General features: G+C 39.1%; 1 protein-coding gene across 1 annotated transcript; it reads right to left on the bottom strand.

Moving 5' to 3' along the window:
• Positions 1–268: 268 nt before the first annotated feature.
• On the bottom strand, positions 269–19577 carry LOC306880875 (macrophage mannose receptor 1-like). Its single transcript, XM_079434675.1, has 31 exons — positions 19189–19577; positions 18620–19003; positions 17367–17543; positions 17040–17192; positions 16804–16917; positions 16407–16544; positions 15330–15509; positions 15064–15221; positions 14807–14923; positions 14574–14689; positions 14228–14376; positions 13923–14122; positions 13666–13787; positions 13236–13308; positions 13001–13154; positions 12570–12605; positions 12303–12469; positions 12097–12158; positions 11912–12012; positions 11601–11743; positions 10364–10466; positions 6358–6497; positions 6208–6252; positions 6019–6118; positions 5682–5911; positions 5168–5333; positions 3181–3336; positions 2973–3086; positions 2102–2290; positions 1370–1402; positions 269–1158 (listed from the first exon to the last, which is right to left on the bottom strand). Exons 1-31 carry the CDS (start codon positions 19250–19252, stop codon positions 944–946), a joined length of 4299 nt encoding a protein of 1432 aa, XP_079290801.1. The 5' UTR covers positions 19253–19577; the 3' UTR covers positions 269–943.
• Positions 19578–23103: the final 3526 nt, after the last annotated feature.

Genomic DNA, 23103 nt, shown 5'->3' with positions numbered 1-23103 from the left:
TATTACAGTAACACTTTACAGTAAGGTTCAATTTGTTAACATTAGTTAACTACATTAGTTAACATTAACAATGAAAAATACTTCTAAAGCATTTTTTTGTTCATTTTAATTTCAGCTTTTGATTTTAATAATGTGAAAGTTTTATCGGTTTTATTTGATCTGTTTATGCATTAACTAATAGGACCTTATTGTAACGTTGCCAATATTATGAAGGACTTTTTTTTTTGAGCACAGATTCGGTATAAATATAAAATCAGTACAGTTCTGAAAACAAAAAAAAAAGTTTATTTAACACACTTCTATATTTGAATGTGTTTCAGGAAAAACAATAATTTCCTTATGGTTGAAATTGCCACTGAATTCAAAGCGGGCATAACATTTTCTGAAACTAAAAATGGAAAAGTTAAATTGTGGTCCAACACTGTCCTGACACTCGAAATGCTGCCATGTCAGCTGACCTTTACACATCATCTTATCCTGTTTTTTGGCATTGCACAATTTTTCCATGCTTATACTAATTTGCACTGCACAGTTGGTGTGTAATTGGTGGTTTGCTCAAAAACACATATATCAAACTGAAAACCCTAAAAAAAACATACACTATACAGAACAATGGCAATGCCATATTAAACCAGAGATTCTTTGCAATATTAAATTCTTACTGCACATTTACAACATTCTGCAGTTAGATATTTTTGGCATAATGCGTGCTGAACATATAATTAACAACTGGCTTTTACATAGCTATGTTTCATCTAACATAAAATATTTTCTACTCAAATTAATATTTGGTGAGTAGCCATGTAAAGCAGGATAACATACAGCCATTATCGCAAAATAAACCTGATGAGCCCTGTCATAGATTTGATTTATTTATTTTATGATAAAAATCGACTGACCATCCCTTACATATATACAAGTAATTTGACATTATAAAACAGTTCTATTCAGCGATCTCAGTGTTGCCAATCAACGATTTGTTATCTTTACTATCTGAATAGGCAGCATCTCTGTTATTATACATGGGATTTTCAAATGTAGGCAATAACTGTCTTTTTGAATTTCTGTAGTACAAGAAAGCTAGAGCTCCCAATATGCCAATCACTACAATACTCAAGAACACAGCCAAACCCGTATTGACCTTGTGAGGTTCAGGACCTGTGAAGAAATAAGAGACAAAAATAATAAGACAAACTATCTAGTGTGAAAATGGGATATATACACATTACATCAAACTGCAGTTTTATTACATAACATATGGACTTTTGAGAATCAGTCTATTTAAAAGTAGAGAGGTTGCTGCATTCTTGACATAAACGTTTTTAATATTTCTTGACAAAAAGAAGTGCAAGTGAAGTTATAATATTACCTTCTTCCGGGGCCTTAATGGTAGGACTTGTTACTGCAGAAAAAAAAAACAGAATTTAAAAAATCTGGTCTTTTTTTTAAACAAGAAATGTTGTATATAACATCTGTCTATAAAATGTTATAGGCAAATAGATTGATCATGTAATGTTGGTGATTAATTTCCCCTAAACATTAATATTTAGCAGATCTATTGATCACGTCCAAAATTATGTTTGGTGAGACTATTTGTCACAAGTTTTACTCTAGTGAATAAATTATTTTTTGTCTACCTAAAATATATTTTTGAATATAGGGTAAATTCACAAAAAATGTGGACCTGCCGTTATTCAACAAGAATATATTTTCATGAAATATAAATGTCTAAAATAAAAAATTACATCTTCCACAGCATACTTGCATTTAAAATATATCATAGGGTATTTAATGGCTTTTCAGGAAGATTTAAACAGCAAAATACTGAAACAAACTGTGGTCACCTGAGTCACTGCACAAATAATTTACTGCACAGTACTTTTCATTTGGAGGACTGAGTTCACAAGACAGGTTTGAATTAAATGTTTGAGAACAGCATAGATAAGCACTGCTAGAGAAACAATGCAAACATGCTATTGGACATTTTACTCAAAACATTAGTTAATGAGACACAATCTTCTGTTTCTCTGACTAATTCTGCTTTCCCCATATGTTACAAAATGTCACTAAAAAGGCTGTTTTGAAATTTTACAATACATACCTTTGGCAGTTTTGCAGATAAAGGATAACATTGAGTAATCACAATGCTGTTTTTTCCATTTTTTAATTTTGGTAGAGATTAATGCGCAGTCCGTATTCCAAGAATGGTCTTGATAGTCATCTTCATAATCATTCACAGTTGCCCAGTTACTGTAATCTACCACGGTATTGTCTGACCATATCCAGTGACCTGTGTAGTTGGATAACCCAGGGTGAGTTCAGATATAACCACCTCTTTTAGGCATATGAGTTCATTCACTATTAAAGGGTTAGTTCACCCAAAAATTTAAATTCTGTTAATAATTACTCACCCTCATGTCGTTCCAAACCCGTAAGACCTTTGTTCTTCTTCGGAACACAAATTAAGATATTTTTGATGGAATCTGAGAGCTCTCTGACCTCCCATAGACAGCAACGATATTACCACGATCAACGCACAGAAACAATAATCGCATAATTTATTCAGCAATTCTTCTCCCCGAGTTACCGTCTTCCGCCATTTTGAAGAGTACCCCAGAACATAATCACCGTAATCAGCATTGTTCACGTTTAGCATATCATTGTTTTCTTTGCACACAAAAAGTACTCTCGTAGCTTCGTAAAATTATGGTTGAACCCCTGATGTCAGATGGACTATTTTACCGATCTCCTTGCTACATTTCTGTGCGTTGATCGTGGTAATATTGTTGCTGTCTATGGGGGGGTCAGAGAGCTCTCAGATTCCATCAAAAATATCTTAATTTGTGTTCCGAAGATGAACGAAGGTCTTACAGGTTTGGAACGACATGAGGTTGAGTAATAAATGATTTGGGGCCACCAGAAGTGTTAGGCAGAAGAGATTCTTGTATGTAAATGTATATTTGGTGCATTACCTTTCTGGGTTTGGAAGAGCCCAATCCAAAAGTCTTTGTAACTTTCAAGGAGCATAATGTTGTTCTCTATAAACTTCTGTTCCCCTTCATCCCTAATGCTGACAAGAGATGCTCCTGAAAACCAAAGTGCAAACTTTCTTACTCTTTTGTTCTTTGCACCTGTCATGTAATTGAGTAAACAGCTTTTTAAATCAATTTATATCCTTACCCCATGTCATACAGAGTCTAGCTGCTCTGCTCCATGATTTCATGTCCGTCATAAAAGCATAGCAGCTGTCTTTGAACGGTATCCACCTCACTGGACTGTCATCATTTTCATGTGGGCAGTGCCCAGGCTGCTGTGCTGGAATGGTCGGGGGAATGTCTGAGGAGAACGTCACATGGAAATAGTTTTTACCAAGCTATTCAAGAAGTATTATCCATTCAGTATGGAATATGATTAGATGTGTGTCATTTCAAAAACTGAGTATTAAGGCTTTTACCTGTTTGTATCATAACGCTTGTGTGTGTTCGCATGCAAAAGACAGACAGTGCATTTTTACTGACTCTTTCTGCAGATTACATTGTTATGTCAGTAGGTGGCGAAAACTGTATTTATAAATAAGATATGGAATCATTGATTCAGCCAATCCATTGAAAAACACTTATTCATTCAGGAACAGGAAGTGACTGGCTTTCTGGGTGAGTGACAGAATCCTTCACTCAACCAATTTGTTTCACTTCTGTCTGTGTGACCAAAGGTATGACTATTAACACAACTCTGAATGGCTGTTTGAAAACAATTAAAGGAGTCATGAACTACCTCTGTTTTTTATTTAGTACTGTTCTCTGAGGTCCACTTATAATTTTATCAAGATTTTTACATCAAAAACATCATAATTTAGAAGTAATAGGCTATGTTCTGTCCTGTTTTTAACCCCCCTCATCAGAACGCTGTTTGAATAGGTGTGGCTGATTATACACTGAAGTAAACGCCACATGCTTTGATCAGCTAACAGTTGTGTATGTTTGACAGACTACGTCCTTCACAGATGAACGCTGCAGTGATTAAGGTTAAAAACTCATAAATACTCACATCAAATGATCTGTTTAACAGATAAAGCAATAGTGAGCATGTAATAAAAACAGTAGTCTCAGTCTCAGACTTCACGCCCACGAACCGTTGGCTAAAAGTCTGATGCATATGGCACACTTATCTGGAAACACTTCAGGAGTTTCAAAGTCGTCATCGGATTGGTTAGATTATACAGGATTCCCGGGAGACGTGTGTGTTGCGTTCTTTAACGTGGCGTCAAACCCCCTCACGAAAGAAGAAAGCCGTCATGTTTATTGTGGCAACATTTCCACGCCCCAAAACATGACGCTGAATGAAACGAACTGTGATTGGTTGTTTGACATTTTGTCAGTCTGAAGGTTTGGCTATGTGAGACTATAAAAACAATTACTCACACTTGTTTGTTGCGACATTACTGCTGGATCCAATATAGTCGGACACAGCATCGTCTTTCAGTTTCAATTTTTTTTTAAAATCTTGTGTCTAATTGTGCCTTGTTTGTTAACCAATCCACGGTAAAATGAAGTCAACAAAGGACCAAGTTCTTGACGCGGTCTGGAGCTTCATTAAAAATAAAGTTCATCCACTCTTTTCTAATGTTGGGATCAGAAGGAAGGAAATGCAAAGACTGTTTTTCCACAGCTTGGCACTGCACAGCATCTTTTTGCCTTCGGGGCCATCTTTGCATGTGCAAATCGGTGGGCGGGGCTAAACAGGCAGCGATGTAGAAGCAGGCATTGATCTTTTTCTGCAGAGGCGGTGTTTAGCCACACTATTACGTAATAAAGTGGCACACTCCCCAACCTGTCATTTTGGCAGACTGGCTTCAATATAAGCTGTTTTTAGACTAACGAGAAAGTTCCGAAACTTACAGGATGTTTTTACAGTACAATGACCTCTTATATGTCAAAAGATCAAGGGGATTTTGGCTTCTCATTTAAAGACACTTTTAAATACTGTTTGACTTCCTTTATTCATGACAAGTGGCAAGTGACATATACAGAAACCTTTGTGTATAGGATTTAATGGATAATAAGCTTTCTAATGCATTCTAAAAGTCTAAATAATTTGATAATAATGTATCTAGAATTATTTGCTGTATTTTGGGACACACACACACACACACACACTTGTATCTCACCTGTTGTTTTCTCACAGACACTGTAGTAGGTTTGATTGCAGAGCGTTGTTTTCCATTCTCCATCCATCTCCATGTATGCACAAGGGCGATTGGGCCGTGGTTCAGAAGGTGCCCATTTCTCCATATTCATAGGCCAGTTATTTGCCCATAAAAAATATCCATGTGTCTGTTGGATCCAAATATACAATTTGTAGATTATGAGTCATCATCAACATATCCCATACAGAAGAGTAGGATATACAGAGTTAGTTTTTAAAAGACTAATTTAGAAAAAAACACTCCGTTACATTTATATTTTCCACATAATGCTCAAAGTAAAATGTAATTTTGTCATTAAATGTGATTAATCATTCACGTTCATTGTCTGGCAATGAGCAGCCTGTATATTCTGCCAAACATCTGCTTTTGTGTTCCACAGAACAAAGAAACTCATACGGATGACATTCCCATTTTGGCTGAATATTCCTACTAATTGCAATGCCATGATTTTCCCTTTCTCACTCTGGTGCATTACCTGTGCACTGCTGAGACCGATCCACATGGGCTGTTTGGACCTATAGACCTGCAACTCAAGGTAAGCCTGTGTTATCAAATCCCGAATGCTGGCCAAATGAGCCCCCTCTGCCTCACAGCGACGGTTTGCCTCACTCCATGTTAGATTCTCTTGAATCACTTTGAAAGATGAATTTCCGAGATTGACAAAGTGTTTAGGAACTTCAATAGGCACTGAGGCAATACCAGGATCTGAACATGAAAAAAATTACACAAAGGAAGCAAAATATGAAGAACAGTAAAAGCCTGCAAGATATCTACAATTTCTCTGCAAGTCCACAGTGTTCAGTTAAACTCACCAACATCACGACTGCAGATAAAACCGTGAGTCGCATTACAGTCAGTTGCCACCCACTTGCCAAAGACAGAGCCTGACGATTTGCCCATAAAAACACATTCCTGTTTGAAAAAGAAACACTCTATTGAAGTCACTAGTTTTATCACTAAAAATAATACTATTCAGTTATAATCTCAGTTTGTCGCAGTACCTGTTCATCCGAATAGTGATATTTTGTCCAATAGTATGAATGCCACTGTGAGTGGGGAAAACATTTCAATAAATAACTATAAAAACAGTCCATCGTTATACCAAAACATCTTCAGGTTAAGTGTGGATTTTCTTAAGCAGGTTTACATACATAACTTTGAGGTTCTCCTTTGGCCCAATCGGTGAATGTAACTTTAGTCCCATCTGTCCACTTGAACCTCCCGCTTGCTAAATTGTTGAATCCAATCCAGAAGTCTGTGGTTTTATCTCTAATCAGTGTCCTTAAAAAGGCTGCAGCAAATATGATGTAATAAATAAAACATGCAGTGTATGATAATGATCATGTCAAAGTGTACAGCAAACAAAATAAATAAATCTCTCTAATCAAGATACAGCAGTTCTATATTTTAGAAAAAGGTCCCATTTTAATCTATCTATGCGACTGTGAAAAAGCCAATTTGTCACCAGAAGAGAAGGACTACAGCTGCGTAAGTGTTTTGAATAACTTGGTTGCAGTTCTGTTGTTTAAATAATTTACTTGCTACTAGGAAGGAATAGTTCGTTTCCTACCTATTTCTACTCTGCATTTTCGCTGTTTTTTCTGTTAATTGCGCTTGCTGGAAATTAGAATAATTTGCGCCTCAGGTCAGAACGAGCCTTTGTTTTTGTGCAAAGTGTTAGTTTCGTCTTGAGCTATTTAGCAGTCCTTTAACCTTATTGGCTGGGCTGATCAGAAGCCGGCAACAGCTGTTTTCACTCTAGTTTCTTAGACTGTATTTAGTTGATGTCGGAAGCGTTCAGCCTCCTCGTGTGAAGACCAACGAGTGTAAAGACAGACGACTTTTTCCTGCGCGACTTTGACCGAGCAACGACACCGAGCGCACACTTAAGTATCCTTTATATCTTCCCTCACGCTTTCCTATCCTCTATCATGTGTTTCCAAACCATTCCGGTTCTCTCTCTACCTCGCTCTAAAAATACATGCAGAAGGTCACGTAACCCTGCCAACCTGCGCACTATCTCTACATCTTCCACTGCACCTCTTTCTTTCTCTGTAGGTCTTTGGAATTGCCAGTCAGCTGTCAACAAAGCCGACTTCATTTCTGCATTTTCCTTACATTCCACACTCAGCATCCTGGGCTTGACTGAGACCTGGATCCGTCCAGAAGACACGGCAACCCCAGCTGCTCTCTCTCACAATTTCTCTTTCTCTCACACCCCTAGGCAAGTTGGCCGGGGTGGGGGCACTGGCTTGCTCATTTCTAACAATTGGAAATACTCTACCCACTCTCCCCTAGGCAATCTCAACTCATTTGAATCGCATGCTGTTACTGTGACAGCTCCTATAAGACTCCAGATTGTGGTAATCTATCGTCCGCCGGGCCAAATACCACCAACCTTCCTAGACGAGCTGGACGGACTGCTGTCGTCTTTCATGGAGGATGGCACGCCACTCTTAGTCTTCGGCGATTTCAACATTCACCTAGACAGGCCTTATGCTACAGACTTCCAGTCACTCCTAGCTTCATTTGATCTCAAACGCCTCACCACTACTAGCACGCACAAATCTGGTAACCAACTCGACTTAATTTATACACGCAATTGTTCTACAGATAACATTCTGGTACAACCACTCCATATATCTGACCATTTCTTCATTACATTTACGTTACATTTTGCAACTCAGGTGCCACCATCTCCCTTACCGGTTACTTTCAGACGCAACCTACGCTCCCTTTCCCCCTCCCTTCTTTCCTCTGTAGTATCCTCCTCTCTTCCCTCGCCTACCCATTTCTCTTCTCTGGATGTAAATGCAGCCACTGACACTTTATGCTCTACCTTAACCTCTTGTCTAGACGACATCTGTCCTCTCTCCTCTAGGCCAGCACGGGCTGCTCCTTCTAACCCCTGGTTATCCGATGTTCTTCGTGAGAATCGGACCAAACTCAGAGCGGCAGAGAGAAAATGGCGCAAATCAAACAATCCGTCGGACCTGAGTAGGTATCAGTCTTTGCTTTCATCTTTCTCTACTGAAGTCCACACTGCCAAATCCTCACATTTCCACAACAAGATCACCAGCACTCCAGACATGCGTAATCTCTTCAGAACATTTAATTCTCTCCTCTGTCCCCCTCCTCCACCTCCCACCACTTTGATAACCGCTGATGACTTTGCCTCTTTTTTTCACAGACAAAACTAGAACAATCAGCAACCAGTTCTCAACTCCGCAGGACCTCCGATCAACCACATCCACCGCTCCAGCTCCCATCTTCTCCTTCTGTCCCCTCACCGAGGCAGAAGTATCCAAACTTCTCCTCTCCAGCCATCCTACAACATGTCCTCTCGACCCGATCTCCTCACATCTTCTCCAAACAATCTCTCCCACACTCTTACCGGCACTCACACACATTATCAACACATCTCTCCTCACAGGCATCTTCCCCACAGCATTCAAGCAGGCTCGGGTAACCCCACTGATCAAAAAACCTACATTAAATGCTTCTCTTTTAGATAACTACAGACCTGTCTCTCTCCTTCAATTCATAGGGAAAACACTCGAACGAGCTGTCTTCAACCAGCTCTCGCGGTTTCTTTCACAGTACAACAAGCTGGATGCTAAACAGTCAGGTTTCAGGAGTGGCCATTCAACAGAGACTGCGCTACTCTCAGTCACTGAAGCCCTGCGAACTGCAAAGGCTGATTCCAAATCGTCAGTCCTCATTCTGCTGGATCTCTCTGCTGCTTTTGACACTGTCAATCATCAGATTCTCCTGTCTACACTCTCTTCACTGGGCATCACTGGAATTCCACTTCGCTGGTTTCAATCCTATCTCACCGGTAAATCCTTCAGGGTGACCTGGGGAGGGGAGGTATCCAAACCACATCAACTGATCACTGGAGTTCCTCAGGGATCGGTTCTTGGACCCCTCCTCTTCTCCATGTACACTACATCGCTGGGTCCCATCATACATGCACATGGCTTCTCCTATCACTGCTATGCCGATGACACGCAGCTCTATCTCTCTTTTCAACCAGATGACCCAACGGTAGCTGCACGGATCTCAGGCTGCCTGGCGGACATCTCGGCATGGATGAAAGAACATCACCTACAGCTCAACCTGGCAAAGACGGAACTTCTGGTCTTCCCTGCCACTCCGACTCCATGGCATGACTTCACGATTCAGTTCGGCTCATCAATGATTACCCCATCAACTTCGGTCAGAAATCTTGGTGTAATCTTTGATGACCAGCTGACCTTCAAAGAGCACATTGCAAAGACTGCTCGTTCCTGCAGGTTTGCACTACACAACATCAGAAAGATCAGGCCCTTTCTGACAGAGCATGCTGCGCAACTTCTTGTCCAGGCCCTGGTTGTTTCTAGACTGGACTACTGCAATGCTCTTCTGGCTGGTCTGCCATCAAACGCAATCAAACCTCTACAAATGATTCAGAATGCAGCGGCACGACTGATCTTCAACGAGCCCAAAAGAGCGCATGTTACACCTCTCTTCATCTCCTTGCACTGGCTACCAGTGGCAGCTCGCATCCAGTTCAAGTCACTGATGCTTGCGTACAGATCTACCACAGGCTCTGCACCCTCCTACTTCCACTCACTATTACGAACCTACATCCCCTCCAGAAGTTTGAGATCTGCTAGTGAGCGACGCCTTGTGGTACCATCACAGAGAGGCTCAAAATCACTCTCCAGAACATTCTCGTTCACCATTCCTGGCTGGTGGAATAATCTTCCCACCCCTATCCGGAACGCCGGATCTCTGGCAACCTTCAAGCAACAACTGAAAACTCATCTCTTTCGGCAGTACTTGACTTCATCCTAAACTTTAAAAAAAAAAAAAAAAAAAAAAAACTTTCCCTCTATCTTTCTCTCCACCTACTAGTTTGTACTTATTTGAACAATGACTGAGACTTGGTGTTACGAGCACTTCCTCTGTCTGACTGCCTCTTCAAGATGAATCGCTTTTTGTATTCCCCAATTGTAAGTCGCTTTGGATAAAAGCGTCTGCCAAATGACTAAATGTAAATGTATGCAAAATATAATAATGCTACAATTTCAGTGTACATTTACATTTTTTAACATAATTTTGAGTAGCATTGAAATCTCTTGTCTAATTCATTAATTGAACAACCAAGCTTACCTTGTTGTTGTCTACTCATAATAGATGCCAGATCTCCACCAAGCTCTCTGCAGTATTCTCTCGCTTCAGTCCACTTTTTTATGTCTTCTTTTATGTTGTAGCACTATAATGTGTTATATAAACAACCATTATTTATCTTCTTCTAAAAATTAATAGCCATAAAAACAGATCATGACACAATTTCACAAATGTTGGATTGGAAAATCTATTACAGCAGTGCAAAAACAATTTTTTGTGATAAGCACAGCTTTATTCTGTGGGAGGTCTGATTTTGCTGTGAAACATTTTAATTTCATTGAGCTATAGAACAATCTGGTGCAGAACTGTTTAAATATTCTAATATATAATATTTATAATTATTCTTATATTTATAATTTATAATATATTTAATTCTGTGTTGAGAGTTGCTGAAATCGCGTTTGGTCTTGTATGGCGTATCTTGTTAGTGTGTGCACTTGGTTGGCCATTTGTAGTTGATTAACAGGAAAGTGGGTTCAAGCGCCAGCAGAAGGCAGTGTAATGAAATAGACTTTAAGAGAAGCAGTCTGTCAGCCGAAGTTTAAAATCAGCTCGTAAGTGTATTTACTTGTCTCAGTGTTTAGCGCATTTGCCGTTGCTAGGAAACGCTTTTTGTTTACTGTGTTGAGAGTTGCTGAAATCGCGTTTGGTCTCGTACTGTATCGCTTATCTTGTCAGTGTGTGCACTTGGTTGGCCATTTGTAGTTGATTAACAGGAAAGTGGGTCCAGCTGAATTGAAATGGTGATTTGTTGGATTGGTATAAAAAAGGTTATTATACCGCGGCAGTCGTCGTGTGAAGCCCGAAGAGTGTAAAGACCATCAACTCTACCGTGCGACTCCACCAAGGGATAGAAGTATCGCTTTTTATTTTAGTTTTTCCATTTATTTGTTTATTATTGAAATGTTACATGCATGTGTCAATTTTATTTAATTTCTTTATTTTCTTAAATATGTAGGTATATAGTATTTATAGAGTTGTAACTTTTAGTTTTAGTTACTTTTTCTTATTTGTAAGTCGCTTTGGACAAAAGCGTCTGCTAAATGACTAAAGTAAAGTAAATATACTGACGGAAACTACATAAATATTGCAAAAATGTCTAAATGTAAAACCTGAAGGTATAATTTTAATTGTAACACTATTATTATTTTTTTTTTTTTATATATATATATATATATATATATATATATATATAATTTTAAAATATGTTTATAATTACTTTTCCTTTGAAGCTTTTCCACTCAGGAGCACAGCCTCCTTTTGGCTCTTGTGTAGGGGCCACCGTGGCATTCACTGGAGGTGACTGACTTCGCTTACAAACAAAATTATATTCATCACCACAGTTAACGGTTTCCCAGAGTCCTGTAACAGTCAAAATACGTTTTGTTTAATGTAAATTATCAAATGTATCAACAGTGACTTGATCATACATAAGAAACATTTTCTGCACCAAATTTATCAGTGGTCAATAACACATTCCATTTATTATACTGTATCCACCAGATTTATAGATAAGAAGATATGTTGTACCTTGAGATGTGGTCATCTTCACACATCTTTCCTCACTGTTTTTAAAAGCAGGCTGATTTGTTTCCCAAGCTTGAAATACTACAGGGGACCCATCCATCCACCTTTATAGATAAAAAAAAAATGTATTTGCTTATTTGTTCTTTTGCAAGGGAAAATAGAATGCTACTTGCATTATTTAAACCTACTGGTAAGTCCTATCCATATCAACTGTCAAACCAATGATATATTCATTGTGCGAATGTTTAGCCTGCAACACAGAAAAAAGCCCAACACTAAAATCAGTCAGAAATTATATAGAAAACATATTCAAAATCAAATGATACAAAGATACATGATGTGTGATACATGCAACACAAATATGCTGCTAGAAAATGTAGCTCAGCCCTCATACCTGATGCCAGAGGAACACCCGCTCGTCCTCATCATTGATAACCACTAGATCACCATGTGATTTCTTACAGAATGTCCGTGCGTCGTGCATAGAAAGTGCTGAGTACTGAGATGCAAAGTACTGGCTACCTTTGAATTGAATCCAGCCATCCTCTGTTTCATTATAAACTTAAATAAAAAGAAATAAATGTTTTGAATTTGAGTTCCTCATTTACCCCATCAGTGTGACAAAAACAAACAAAAACGTTCGTGCAAGTTTAAGACTTACCTGGACCTGTAATATTTACTTCCTTTGGTGTCTTTCCTAAAGACAAAGCATAGCAGTTAGCTGTCAGGTATTTAAATAAAACATTTTAAATAGAATTTTCTGTGACACGTTAGTTGCCTAAATCGACCAATTCTCACTATTAACTAGTTGCATATTAGCATGCCTATTATTAACATATTAGCTGTTTATTAGTACTTATAAAGCACATATTCTGCATGACCATATTCTACATCCCTAATCCTACCCAATACCTAAACTTAACAACTACCTTACTAACTATTAATAAGTAGCAAATTAGGAGTTTATTGAGGCAAAAGTCATAGTTAATGGATATTTGTTAATAGCAAGAATTGGATCTTAAAATAAAGTGACCAAATTTTCTTTTCAATTGAGTGATGATAGAATTAGACTTTTGCCAGATTGACATGTACCTTTTCGGATCTGACAATACCAGTCCTTTCTATCTTGACAGTTTATGTCATTCCATGCTCCATCACTGTCCCACATTGAAATTTTCATTTCAACACAATTTTCCATGTTGTTCAAATTGTTTGGTTCATCACTAGCCCAGTTTTGATAGGATGACTGAAAGAGAGTAGATTTTGAAAAACCAAAATGATATCAAATGTGAATTCTATTTAGCATTTGTTGTCTTTGTGAACTCACCGAAGAACCATCACTCCAAACATAACCCACAGCGGGATCGTACATTCTGTAACCAATCCATGCTGGGTACACTCTAAAAGCAAAAACACATAGTTTGTTTATTTATTTATCTATCTATCATTAATTTATGAATTAATAATTTTTAGTCATGTGACTTTTCTTCTCATCTATCATTTCACAAATTATCAAATTAATGGCATGGTATACAAAAACACAAGAAAAACATGGAGACAAATATAATATTAAATGATATGCAAGTGTATGGAGATGGATTGTGGTTTAATTGTGGGTAATTATTGTGAATTATTACCGCTGATGGTCAGTGTCACCTGACTGAAATACATGTCTGCTATTGATCATGATAAACAAGTTTTTCCATTAGCTGGACATTCATCAGCTATCATTTTGCAGAAGGAATGATAGATATTACCCTCCTTGTTTCCAAGGAATATCAGCCTCATGATGGATACTCAGGAGATCGCCGCCAAGCTCTCGGCAAAAGTCAAGAGCTTCATTCCAAGTCTTCATTTGTCTCATAGGTACATTAAAATGCTGCCAGAGAGAGAAATCAAGTCTTTATGATTCTATAATAAGCAAGGAAATGTGCTACAATGTGGCTTTTATTTTGTTTAAATAACAAATTTAGCCAAAATTCATCATGAAAACAACTTAAAAAGCCTGTTTTACCTTGACACAAAGGTTTCTAGACAAAAGTGGCAGCCAGTCTTCGTGACAGGCCAAAGCAGGTGTGGTTGGTGGGGCTGGAGTTGTAACTAGTCCATCGGCTCTCTGCTTGCAGATGTATTTTTCCTTATTTGAGCAGCTGAGCACATCCCAAAGCCCAGCAATAAGTCCAGTCGTCATGGCAACACAGCCTTGTTTTCTTCCTAATTTTGTAAAGACAAAAAAAAAAAAAGAGATTTTCTAAAATGTAATACTGTAATTATGAGAAATCAGAAACATAATAATTTAATTGACACTGAGTACAGTACCTGGCATCCCAGCATTGAAATGAGAATAAGAGACTTCCTTAGTGTTGGTCCATTCAAAAGTGTGCAGATCCCTCTGATTTGACAATCCAATCCAAAAGTACTTCTCTGGTCGAGCTCCAACTAGACTAACAAGGAATGCATTTTCTACTCTAATGGGGAAAAACAGATTAAGTCTTTTGTGAGGCAGAAAATAACACTGAAAGCTGTTCATAGTTTTTAAATATGAAATAATTTACACATTTTGAAAAGTTTTTTTCAAATGCTTCAAGATTTTAGTCAGTGTATTAAGAATTCAATGTCAGATGTAGAAAGGACAGAAAGCATGTAACTGAAGAAGTGATCTGACCTGGATGAAATATCAACCAGTTGAGAATCAGCTTTTGCACACATCTGTTTTGCTTCTTCAAAGGTCTTAGTCTCAGATCCTGCCATGTAGCAGTAGTACCCATACCTGGTCCAACCCTTCTCAAAAAATAAGACAGCTGTCAGTGAATACATTTTACCACCTGATGACCAAGAACATAACTAGAAGACATAATTCTACAATTTTAGGCCATTTTCTAATCGTACAATACGTACTGTTTTGCATCCCGGGCTTGTGACAGCTGTGTCATTATTTGAGGCTTTAGAGCTGGCCTTCTTCTTACAGATTAATCCATACTTATTTTCACAAATATCATCGGCCCATTTTCCCTCCTAAATGAGAAACATTATGCAAATGTTCAGTTCAGCAACCCATAATGCTATGAGAAAAACTATGCAACTAGAATTTAAGATGACTTCTCAAAAAATGTTTTTAGTAAATGCTTTTTACTTCTTACTAATGAAGTTCTTACCTCTCCTCTTATTAACACGCAGTCCTCCGCATAAATAGCACTGTGACTCGGCTCTCTCACTTCCCATGAGGCAAATGGGACACTAGACTGGTCACTCCACTCAAACAGCATCTGTGTTTTACGGTCATTGAAACCAATCCACAGCTCGTCTGTTTTCGCTGAGAATAGAGATGTAGATGATCACCTAGTAACCTTGTATAGGGGTGACTTCTATACCTTGTTTACAACAACACTGTTAAAAATGTATTTTAATTATCAAAACGTACAGTATCCAAGTTGTGTGATGACAAAGCTTTGCTCTTCTTTGCTGAGAATACTCAGCAGGTCTCCTCCTTCCCGCAGACAGGAGTCTCGCGCCTCCAGCCATGTTCGCTTGCTGCGATGAAGGAGATAACAGTTGCCTGAATATGGAATCCAGGGGCTATGGCAAAAACCAGTGTGCACCGCTGTCCAAAAATACAAAGATAACACATTACCGACACTTTATACAATACAGTATGGTAGAGGATACCAACATTTTGGATACCATAGAAATTTTACAATTCTTGTCACCAGTGTCAATATCACAAAACAACAAATACTAGCCTAAATTAAAAAAAAACTTGAATTAACATGAATGACAGACTGCTGTCATAGACTGCTGTCACTTTAAGAGCTGTCCAGATCCAATATACTGTTACATGTTTTCTTTCCCAGCTGTTTGCGTTCACTTAAGACCTAAATTACTGTGTTTACGAAGATACTTGCAAAGACTGGCTTTTTATCTCATAGCTTGTGTGTATTTAACTGTTCGAAGCCTACAAATTGGCAAAAATAACACCCTTGCTATATGAACATCGTCTTCACATGCTCGCACCTCTCTGACAGCGTGTGCATATAGCGAAATGGGTTTTCTTTTGCTGCTGATTGCATTTCAACGGCTTAAAATCACTTGTTTGTAACCGCAATGCTTAAAAACATGTGCAAACAAAACATTTTAGTAATCACGTTGCACAGCAACGTCACGTGAGCGTGTAACCAAAATAGTCCAAAATCTCTACCAGTTGACAAATTTCTACCGGTTAATCGTGTCTACCGGTATATCGCCCACCCTTAATAGCCCATATTGAAGTAGGTTAAAAACGCACTGACATGCAGTTCAATAAGTGTGCCACATGTATGAGAACCACTCCGAGGGATTTGGTGAAAAGATCCGACTCATAAGAGTCATTTGTTTGTTAATTGGAATACACAGATCACGCTATATGTTTGTTTGTTTTCCTAACAGTTCTCGACTCATAAATCCCAGTTCCACACTTTGAGAACCCCTGCTATACGAAATAAATAGTGACTGGGAAGCCTACCTGGAGGAAGAGTTGGAACAGAATGGCCTCTTTGGCAGACGTATCCATGTTTTACAGAACAAGGTTCATTTGACCATTCAGAACCAAAAGCATTTTTCAGGACACCACAACTGTAGCCTGGTTGTGTGGTTGGGTATCCTTCAACAAAGAAAGAAATTATCATTTCAGTTCATTTAGTTATTCAGTACAAGCTAAAACACATCTAGGATATGGTTAATAAAGGCATAGTGAAGGTCTCTCACTTCACGCTACACTTACATTTATTAAAGTACACATTCCTTTGTATCAGTTTTTTTTGTTCACTAGGAATCAAACTAGTGTTGTTGGTATTATACTCTTCTAATTGAGCTGCATTAATTCAATGAGACTGAATCCTTTGACTCAAAGACGGTCTTACCACTGAGCCATTTCAGATAGCGTAACGGCTGTCCATTGCTCCATTGCCATCCACTGGTTTCATCTAATTTATTGAGTCCTGTCCATAGTGCATTTTGAGTCGTCTGGACAATTCCTAGACAAGTCAGTTTTCTTAATGTTTTATTCTTTGGATATTTCTAGACATTCATCAATATTACATTATAGCATATAATGATGAACAGTTCCATTCAGAGAATCTTTTTGATGGGAATGTACCTGCTACAAAGGTGTGTTCGTGAGGTTCAGAGACACTCAGCAGCTCCGCACCTTGCTGCTGGCAGCTCTTTCTAGCCTGGTACCATGTCAGGGCAGACCCACTATTCACTTGGTAATAGACGTTTGCCAGTGGATGTTTGGCCCAGAAAGTATCTGAAAATCATCACTACCCATCAATATGTGCAAGCCAATGTTTCATTGTTAGAATATATATTATTAATTTGTTTAGTCTTCAGTGATGGACAAGTAACAATTGTAGTCTCAAAGATTTAATATTGATCATGGAGGTAACAATTCAAATGTAAAGTGAATAGGAAATAAACCTACTGTCAGGTGTTGGGCAGTAGCCCCAAAGCTGATTAACACCGTAGTCCGTCTCAACAGAACACCATAGACGTTGATTTTGTGTATCAACTTTGGTACAATCTGCATACCATTTTTTCTCATAAAGAAAGGGAAATTGGCATGGGCGCCCAAATGCATTCCCACCAATGCTGTACAATTCTGTAAAATAAAATGTAAGAGTTTGTAGATCAGTTATTTGAACCATCATTTGTAGTACTGGTGAAATGAACAAATTATGCACAAAACTACATTTGCAAAAAAAAAAATATATATATATATATATATATATATATTAATCATTCAGTTAAATATTAAATAGCAGAGGTTGATTAGACAATCTGCTAAATGGAATTGAATCGATTAATGTTGGAAATCACTTTGTATTCAAAAATGTATATAATTAATTAGTTGCATTGGTTTCAAGGCTAGTAATAGTAACAAACCATTTCCTGATGAAACTAGACAGTGGGTCCCATGTGACAAAAGGCATTTGATTTACCCAATCACTCATATATAGTGTTACCTTGGATTATAGCAAATATTCAGTATGGATGCAATGATTGACCAATCAGAATAAACTATTACATGTACACGGACATGTACAGCTATGTACTGTACTCAGGTTTCAAGGGTACTTAGGAATGTTTTGATTTTGTTTTAAAGCCTGTAAAACATAACTGATGACATACAGTAATTTATTTTTTAATAATTTAGGTGTTAGATCTTTTTTGTGATTGAATCCAGGGGCCAGTTACACATAAACATAACCACTATGCTCAGACTTCCCAAACCAAGGAATAATCGGTCTTACTGTTCAGATTCAAATCTATGTTTTTATGCAACTGACTTGGAAAAAAAATAGTTATGACCAGTCTTAAAGAAAACACAGATGACTAACTTGTAAGACTAGTCTGACTAGACCACTGAACTGCTGGAAAACAAACAAGCTCAGCGGTCTCCTTAAAGGGAGAAGCAATCTGAGTCTTCACAAACAATTTTGATTCATATTTGTTTACAAGTCAAAATAAAGGGCATTTGAATCAAATTAATGAGCAAAATACCAGTTAGGGGGAACATATACTAGAGACTTACTAATGAGGATTAAAAAAGGCTGGGAATGAATGTTTTATTTCACCATTATTCAGAGAAATAACTGTTGTATTTTGCTCCCTGATTAAATAAAACACATTTGCATAGAAAAGAAAAAAGTTCAATAGACACATTAAGACACATACCTTCATAAGGCTTAGAGCAAATGCTGTTTAGTGTTCCATGAACTGTCCATTTGCTCTTCGCTCCAGTGTCTTTAGAGATCACTGGCTCACCATTATTACTTACAGCCAGGTACAGAGACTCATTCTTTAGGCCAAGCAATGTATCACTGTGGCATTCCCACTTCTGCAGAACACTGTCATCTTCACAAAGCAGCCACTGCAGTTTTTTTCCCACTGTTTTACTTCCTACTCCAAGGCATTTCTTTGTGAAAGTGTTCAAAATGCGATTCTTTGAAGTCCAGCGAAACTGTTGTGGGTTACTGTATGGGTCACAGGTGGCAAGCCGTTCCAGGGAGCTGCTCATGCATTTGTTATAATCCACATTATATACTAGAAAATTTCCTCCTACACAAAAATTGTATGAGATGATGCAGCATTCAATTATTTACACACATATAGAATGTGCTATAGCATACCCCCCCCCCCCCCATACACACACACACATAACAAATAATACTATTTGCAACAACAAAAAGCATGATTAATACTTTCATTCATTTTTCAGCTTGATTAAAGAAAAAAAGACATACCTGTCTGTGCAAAGCAGTTTGCTAAATGTAATACGAGCAAAATCACTACTGTTATTATTTTCATCTTGATTCAAAATGTATTTTGTGCTGCTGCTAGGTTCATTCCAGTGTCATCCTCTGTCTCTGGTTGAGATTCTGCAGTCTCACATTTGCTCATGCGGACCTGCCCTTTAAACTGGTCCGATTGTCCCAATCAGAATCACATCCTGTCACATGTCTCTTTCTTCAAAATTGTTGAAACGCTAACGTCACAAAGCTTCTTTGGAAAGGAGGGATCTTCTCAATGATCGAAAATATGGTCTTAGTCAGCTTAATTTTGTGAATTTTGGTGTTTTGGTTTAGTTATATGAGGAACACAGATAATTTCTGTTCTAGAAAAGTGACTGCTCACACCAGACCATTCGGAAGTCAAACCTATAGTCGCTGTCACCTCCTAAATCACTGAGACATTCCCTCTTCCCAGCAATGGTTCTGCCCTGTCAGCATACACAACAATAGCTGTACAAAGAAACTGAATTACACTTAAAATTTATGATCTGAATGCAATTTCCTGTTATGCCTTGTACTCATGTTCCTGGACATCCTGTGTAAAAACTTGTGGTGACAGCAATTTACCACATACGAAAATATGTTAAGGTCATGCCTGCCCTGATACTATTAGATACTGTTACTGTCTGTGAAACCACATGTTACTTTATAAATAATATTTATAAATATATAATTATATAAATATTTTATTCAGTAATTATAAATCATTATAAATCATTTTTACAGATTGGTCTCCAATCACCCAGTGGTATTTCAGTTCATTTTGCATGCATTTATACTTATCACTTGTTATGATGTCACCATTTTTCTGCCTCATGAGAACCAGGTGTCAGATGCCTACGAACACGTCGCTGATTAACTGCAGGTCTACCGGAGAGCCACACACCCTCCTGAAATGGAGCCTCCCAAATCCCATGCTTTATAAACTGCATGGTGGGGAAAAACTGTTTCCTCAACAGCCCCACATCTGCTGTGTACAAAGAAAGATACAGACACAAAGATATTAATTTATAGAAGAAAACAATGTGAGAAATATGGACACTTAAGCGATAGGCCTACTTTTGCATTTTATGGTAAAATATTAAATCACATGGGTATTTTTAAAGGAATATGGAACAAGCACACCTTATGATTATGATATGATTCCATTCAATTCTGAGAGGAGAACTGCAAGAACTGTTTAACAAGAACTGGCAGTAATACCATTTACTGTATGTATCCATCTGTCATCAATATTGGCAGCATGAGGGGGCCGGCCAGGTGGCCCCTTACCTCTATAACAGGGGTGTCAAACTCAGTTCCTGGAGGGCCACAGCCCTGGAGAGTTTAGCTCCAACTCTAATTAAACACACCTGATCCGGCTCATCAGGTTCTTCAGGCATATTTGAATACTACATGGTGTGTTGGAGCAGGCTTGGAACAAAAAACTCTGCAGGGCTGCGGCCCTCGAGGAACTGAGTTTGACACCCCTGCTCTATAAGCACCCCACGGAACGCGATTTCTACCGAGCCTTCTGTTGTGGTTGCTAACCGGTTCTTATCTGTTGTAGTAATACTGTCGTGAAGTCATGCTGATGCGCGGACTTCACAGTTGTACCATATTCCGTGCTGTTGCCGCAGGAGTTCCTTGAGTAAACTAGCATTCACCCGAAGCTCCATATGTATGCGTTTTTGTTGAACATAACATTTGGCGACGAGGATGGCTTTATCTCTGCCTCCCCGTGAGCCATTTCTGCCCCACACTGGTGAACCTGTCGTTCAGTGGGAGCGCTGAGTATGTGTCATTTCAGACGTACCTTGTAGCCGCGGGCTTGGATGATGTCCCGGACGGGAGAAAGCACGCACTTCTCCTCCATTGTCTCGGCGCTGAGGGATTACGGATCTTCCAGACGCTCGGCGCTGCAAATACATAATCTGACGCTGTTGCACGACTGAAAGGACATTTTCAAAGGACTCATAGCGTGCTGTTGAAACGCTTAAATTTCAGACAAAGATGCCAACGTTCGGGTGAGTCAGCCAGTCAGTTTGTGGCTGATTTAAAAAGCCTTGCTGAGCCATGCAAATTCGGTGCTCTCCGTGACGAATTAATTAGAGACCAACTTATTGAAAAAACAAACAGTGCACGGGTCAGAGAGAGGCTGCTTATGGAAGATGATAGATTTACTTTGGATAAGGCTCTCACTCTGGCACTCCAAATTGAAGAAGCTACACAGTGTGCAGCTAAAATTGCTGAGACTAATGCAGCTAAAACTGATGTCACCTCTAAAACTGATGTACCTGCAAATACAGTCATGAATGATGAGTTCCAGCCTGCAGGAGGTGCAATCATCCAGCAAACACAGCCTCAGTCAAGTCAACAAAAACGGAAATGTAGCAACTGTGGCTTCATTCATCATGCCAACAGGTCCCCAGACTGCCCAGCTATAGGCCAAAAGTGTAGACATAGTGGCAAGCTTAACCACTTTGCAAGGTGGTGCAGATCAAAGTCCAGTTCGCAGCCTTCACCAGCAGTAATTCATACAGTTGGTCCTCACTCAGTCACTTTCTCTACATGTGGTGTGCAGCTGAAAGACTGTTGTATTCCCCTGCTTTTTGACACAGGAGCTAAAGTGTCATTGCTTAATATGGCCACTTACAAGAAATTTTTCTCTGATGTTGAGTTACAACCATCACCTCTGAAGCTCTGTGGTTATGGCCAAGCCAGCATTGCAGTGACTGGAGTAGTTAAACTGCCAGTACAATATGGGCGAAAATGTCTACCAGAGTTTCCATTCTACGTAACTCAGCATGGTGCTAACATCTTGGGTCTTGACCTGTTCCTTAGCCTTGATTTTTCTCTGCATGACAACAGCGGTGCACCCATCCTTCAGGTGGACTCTCCATGGCAGACACAGTTTCCAGCTCTATTCAGTGGTTTAGGATGCCTCTCTGTTTTTTCCCACAAACCCCTGCTTAACCCAGATGTACCTCCTGTATCGCAGTAATCCAGCTACTGCGACGAGTGCCTCTCGCCTTGCGTGACAAGGTCACCACTGAACTACAGGGCATGCTAGCTGCAGACCTTATTGAGCCCATTGATGCTTCCCCTTGGGTCTCAAATCTTGTGGTGCAAAAACGGTCTAGTGGTATACGTCTCTGTGTTGATCTTCGGGGGCCTAACAAGGCTGTGGTGCCAGACAAATACCCATTGCCGACTATTGAGGAACTCACAACACTCTTCTATGGTTCTTCAGTGTTCACAAAGCTGGATCTTAAGCAAGGTTACATGCAGATACCCCTGCACGAGGACAGCAGAAACCTGACTTGATTCGTGACTTACATGGGGTTGTTCCATTTTAAGAGGATTACTTTTGGCCTAAGTTCAGTACCTAGTTGCTTTCAGAAAATCATGGCTACTGTCCTAGCAGGACTCCCAGGTACGGCTGTGTACTTAGATGATATTGTACAGCTCTGTCAAGACACAATCAGACATTAAACACAGAAAAATGCGTGTTTGCTGTCCCAGCAATAGACTTTGTGGGTCTTCGGGTGTCCAGCTCAGGTATCACACCATTGCAGTCCAACATAGAAGCCATTCTCAACCTTCCAGTGCCAACCTCAGCTGGACAGCTTGCATCCTTCCTTGGCATGACTGCTTACTATCTCAGGTTCTTACCTCAGTATTCTGAAATCACTGCCCCTCTATGACAGCTACTCAAGCATAACACCCCCTGGGCATGGACGGCAGATTGTGAGCAGGCTATTTCGATGACTCAAACACCTTCTCACGTCACCACCAACTTTAGCTCATTTCAATCTCTCCAGTCCCACCCTGGTGACATGTGACACATCAGCAGTAGCAGTCGGAGCAGTTCTGACACAGCTGCAT

Source organism: Barbus barbus (assembly GCF_936440315.1).
Source record: "Barbus barbus genome assembly, chromosome: 15".
NCBI classification, from domain to species: domain Eukaryota; kingdom Metazoa; phylum Chordata; class Actinopteri; order Cypriniformes; family Cyprinidae; genus Barbus; species Barbus barbus.
Note: the sequence above shows the minus strand (reverse complement) of the source record. Positions and strands in the feature narration are given on the sequence as shown.

Excerpts from the sequence above, each read along its gene's own strand:
- LOC306880875 (XM_079434675.1), bottom strand. The coding sequence starts at position 19,252 with ATGAAAATAATAACAGTAGTGATTTTGCTCGTATTACATTTAGCAAAC. Across the intron at positions 5,334-5,681 it reads TCGGTCTCAGCAGTGCACAG|ACACATGGATATTTTTTATG; the intron begins GTAATGCACCAG and ends TGGATCCAACAG. Across the intron at positions 1,159-1,369 it reads CATTAAGGCCCCGGAAGAAG|GTCCTGAACCTCACAAGGTC; the intron begins GTAATATTATAA and ends ATTTCTTCACAG.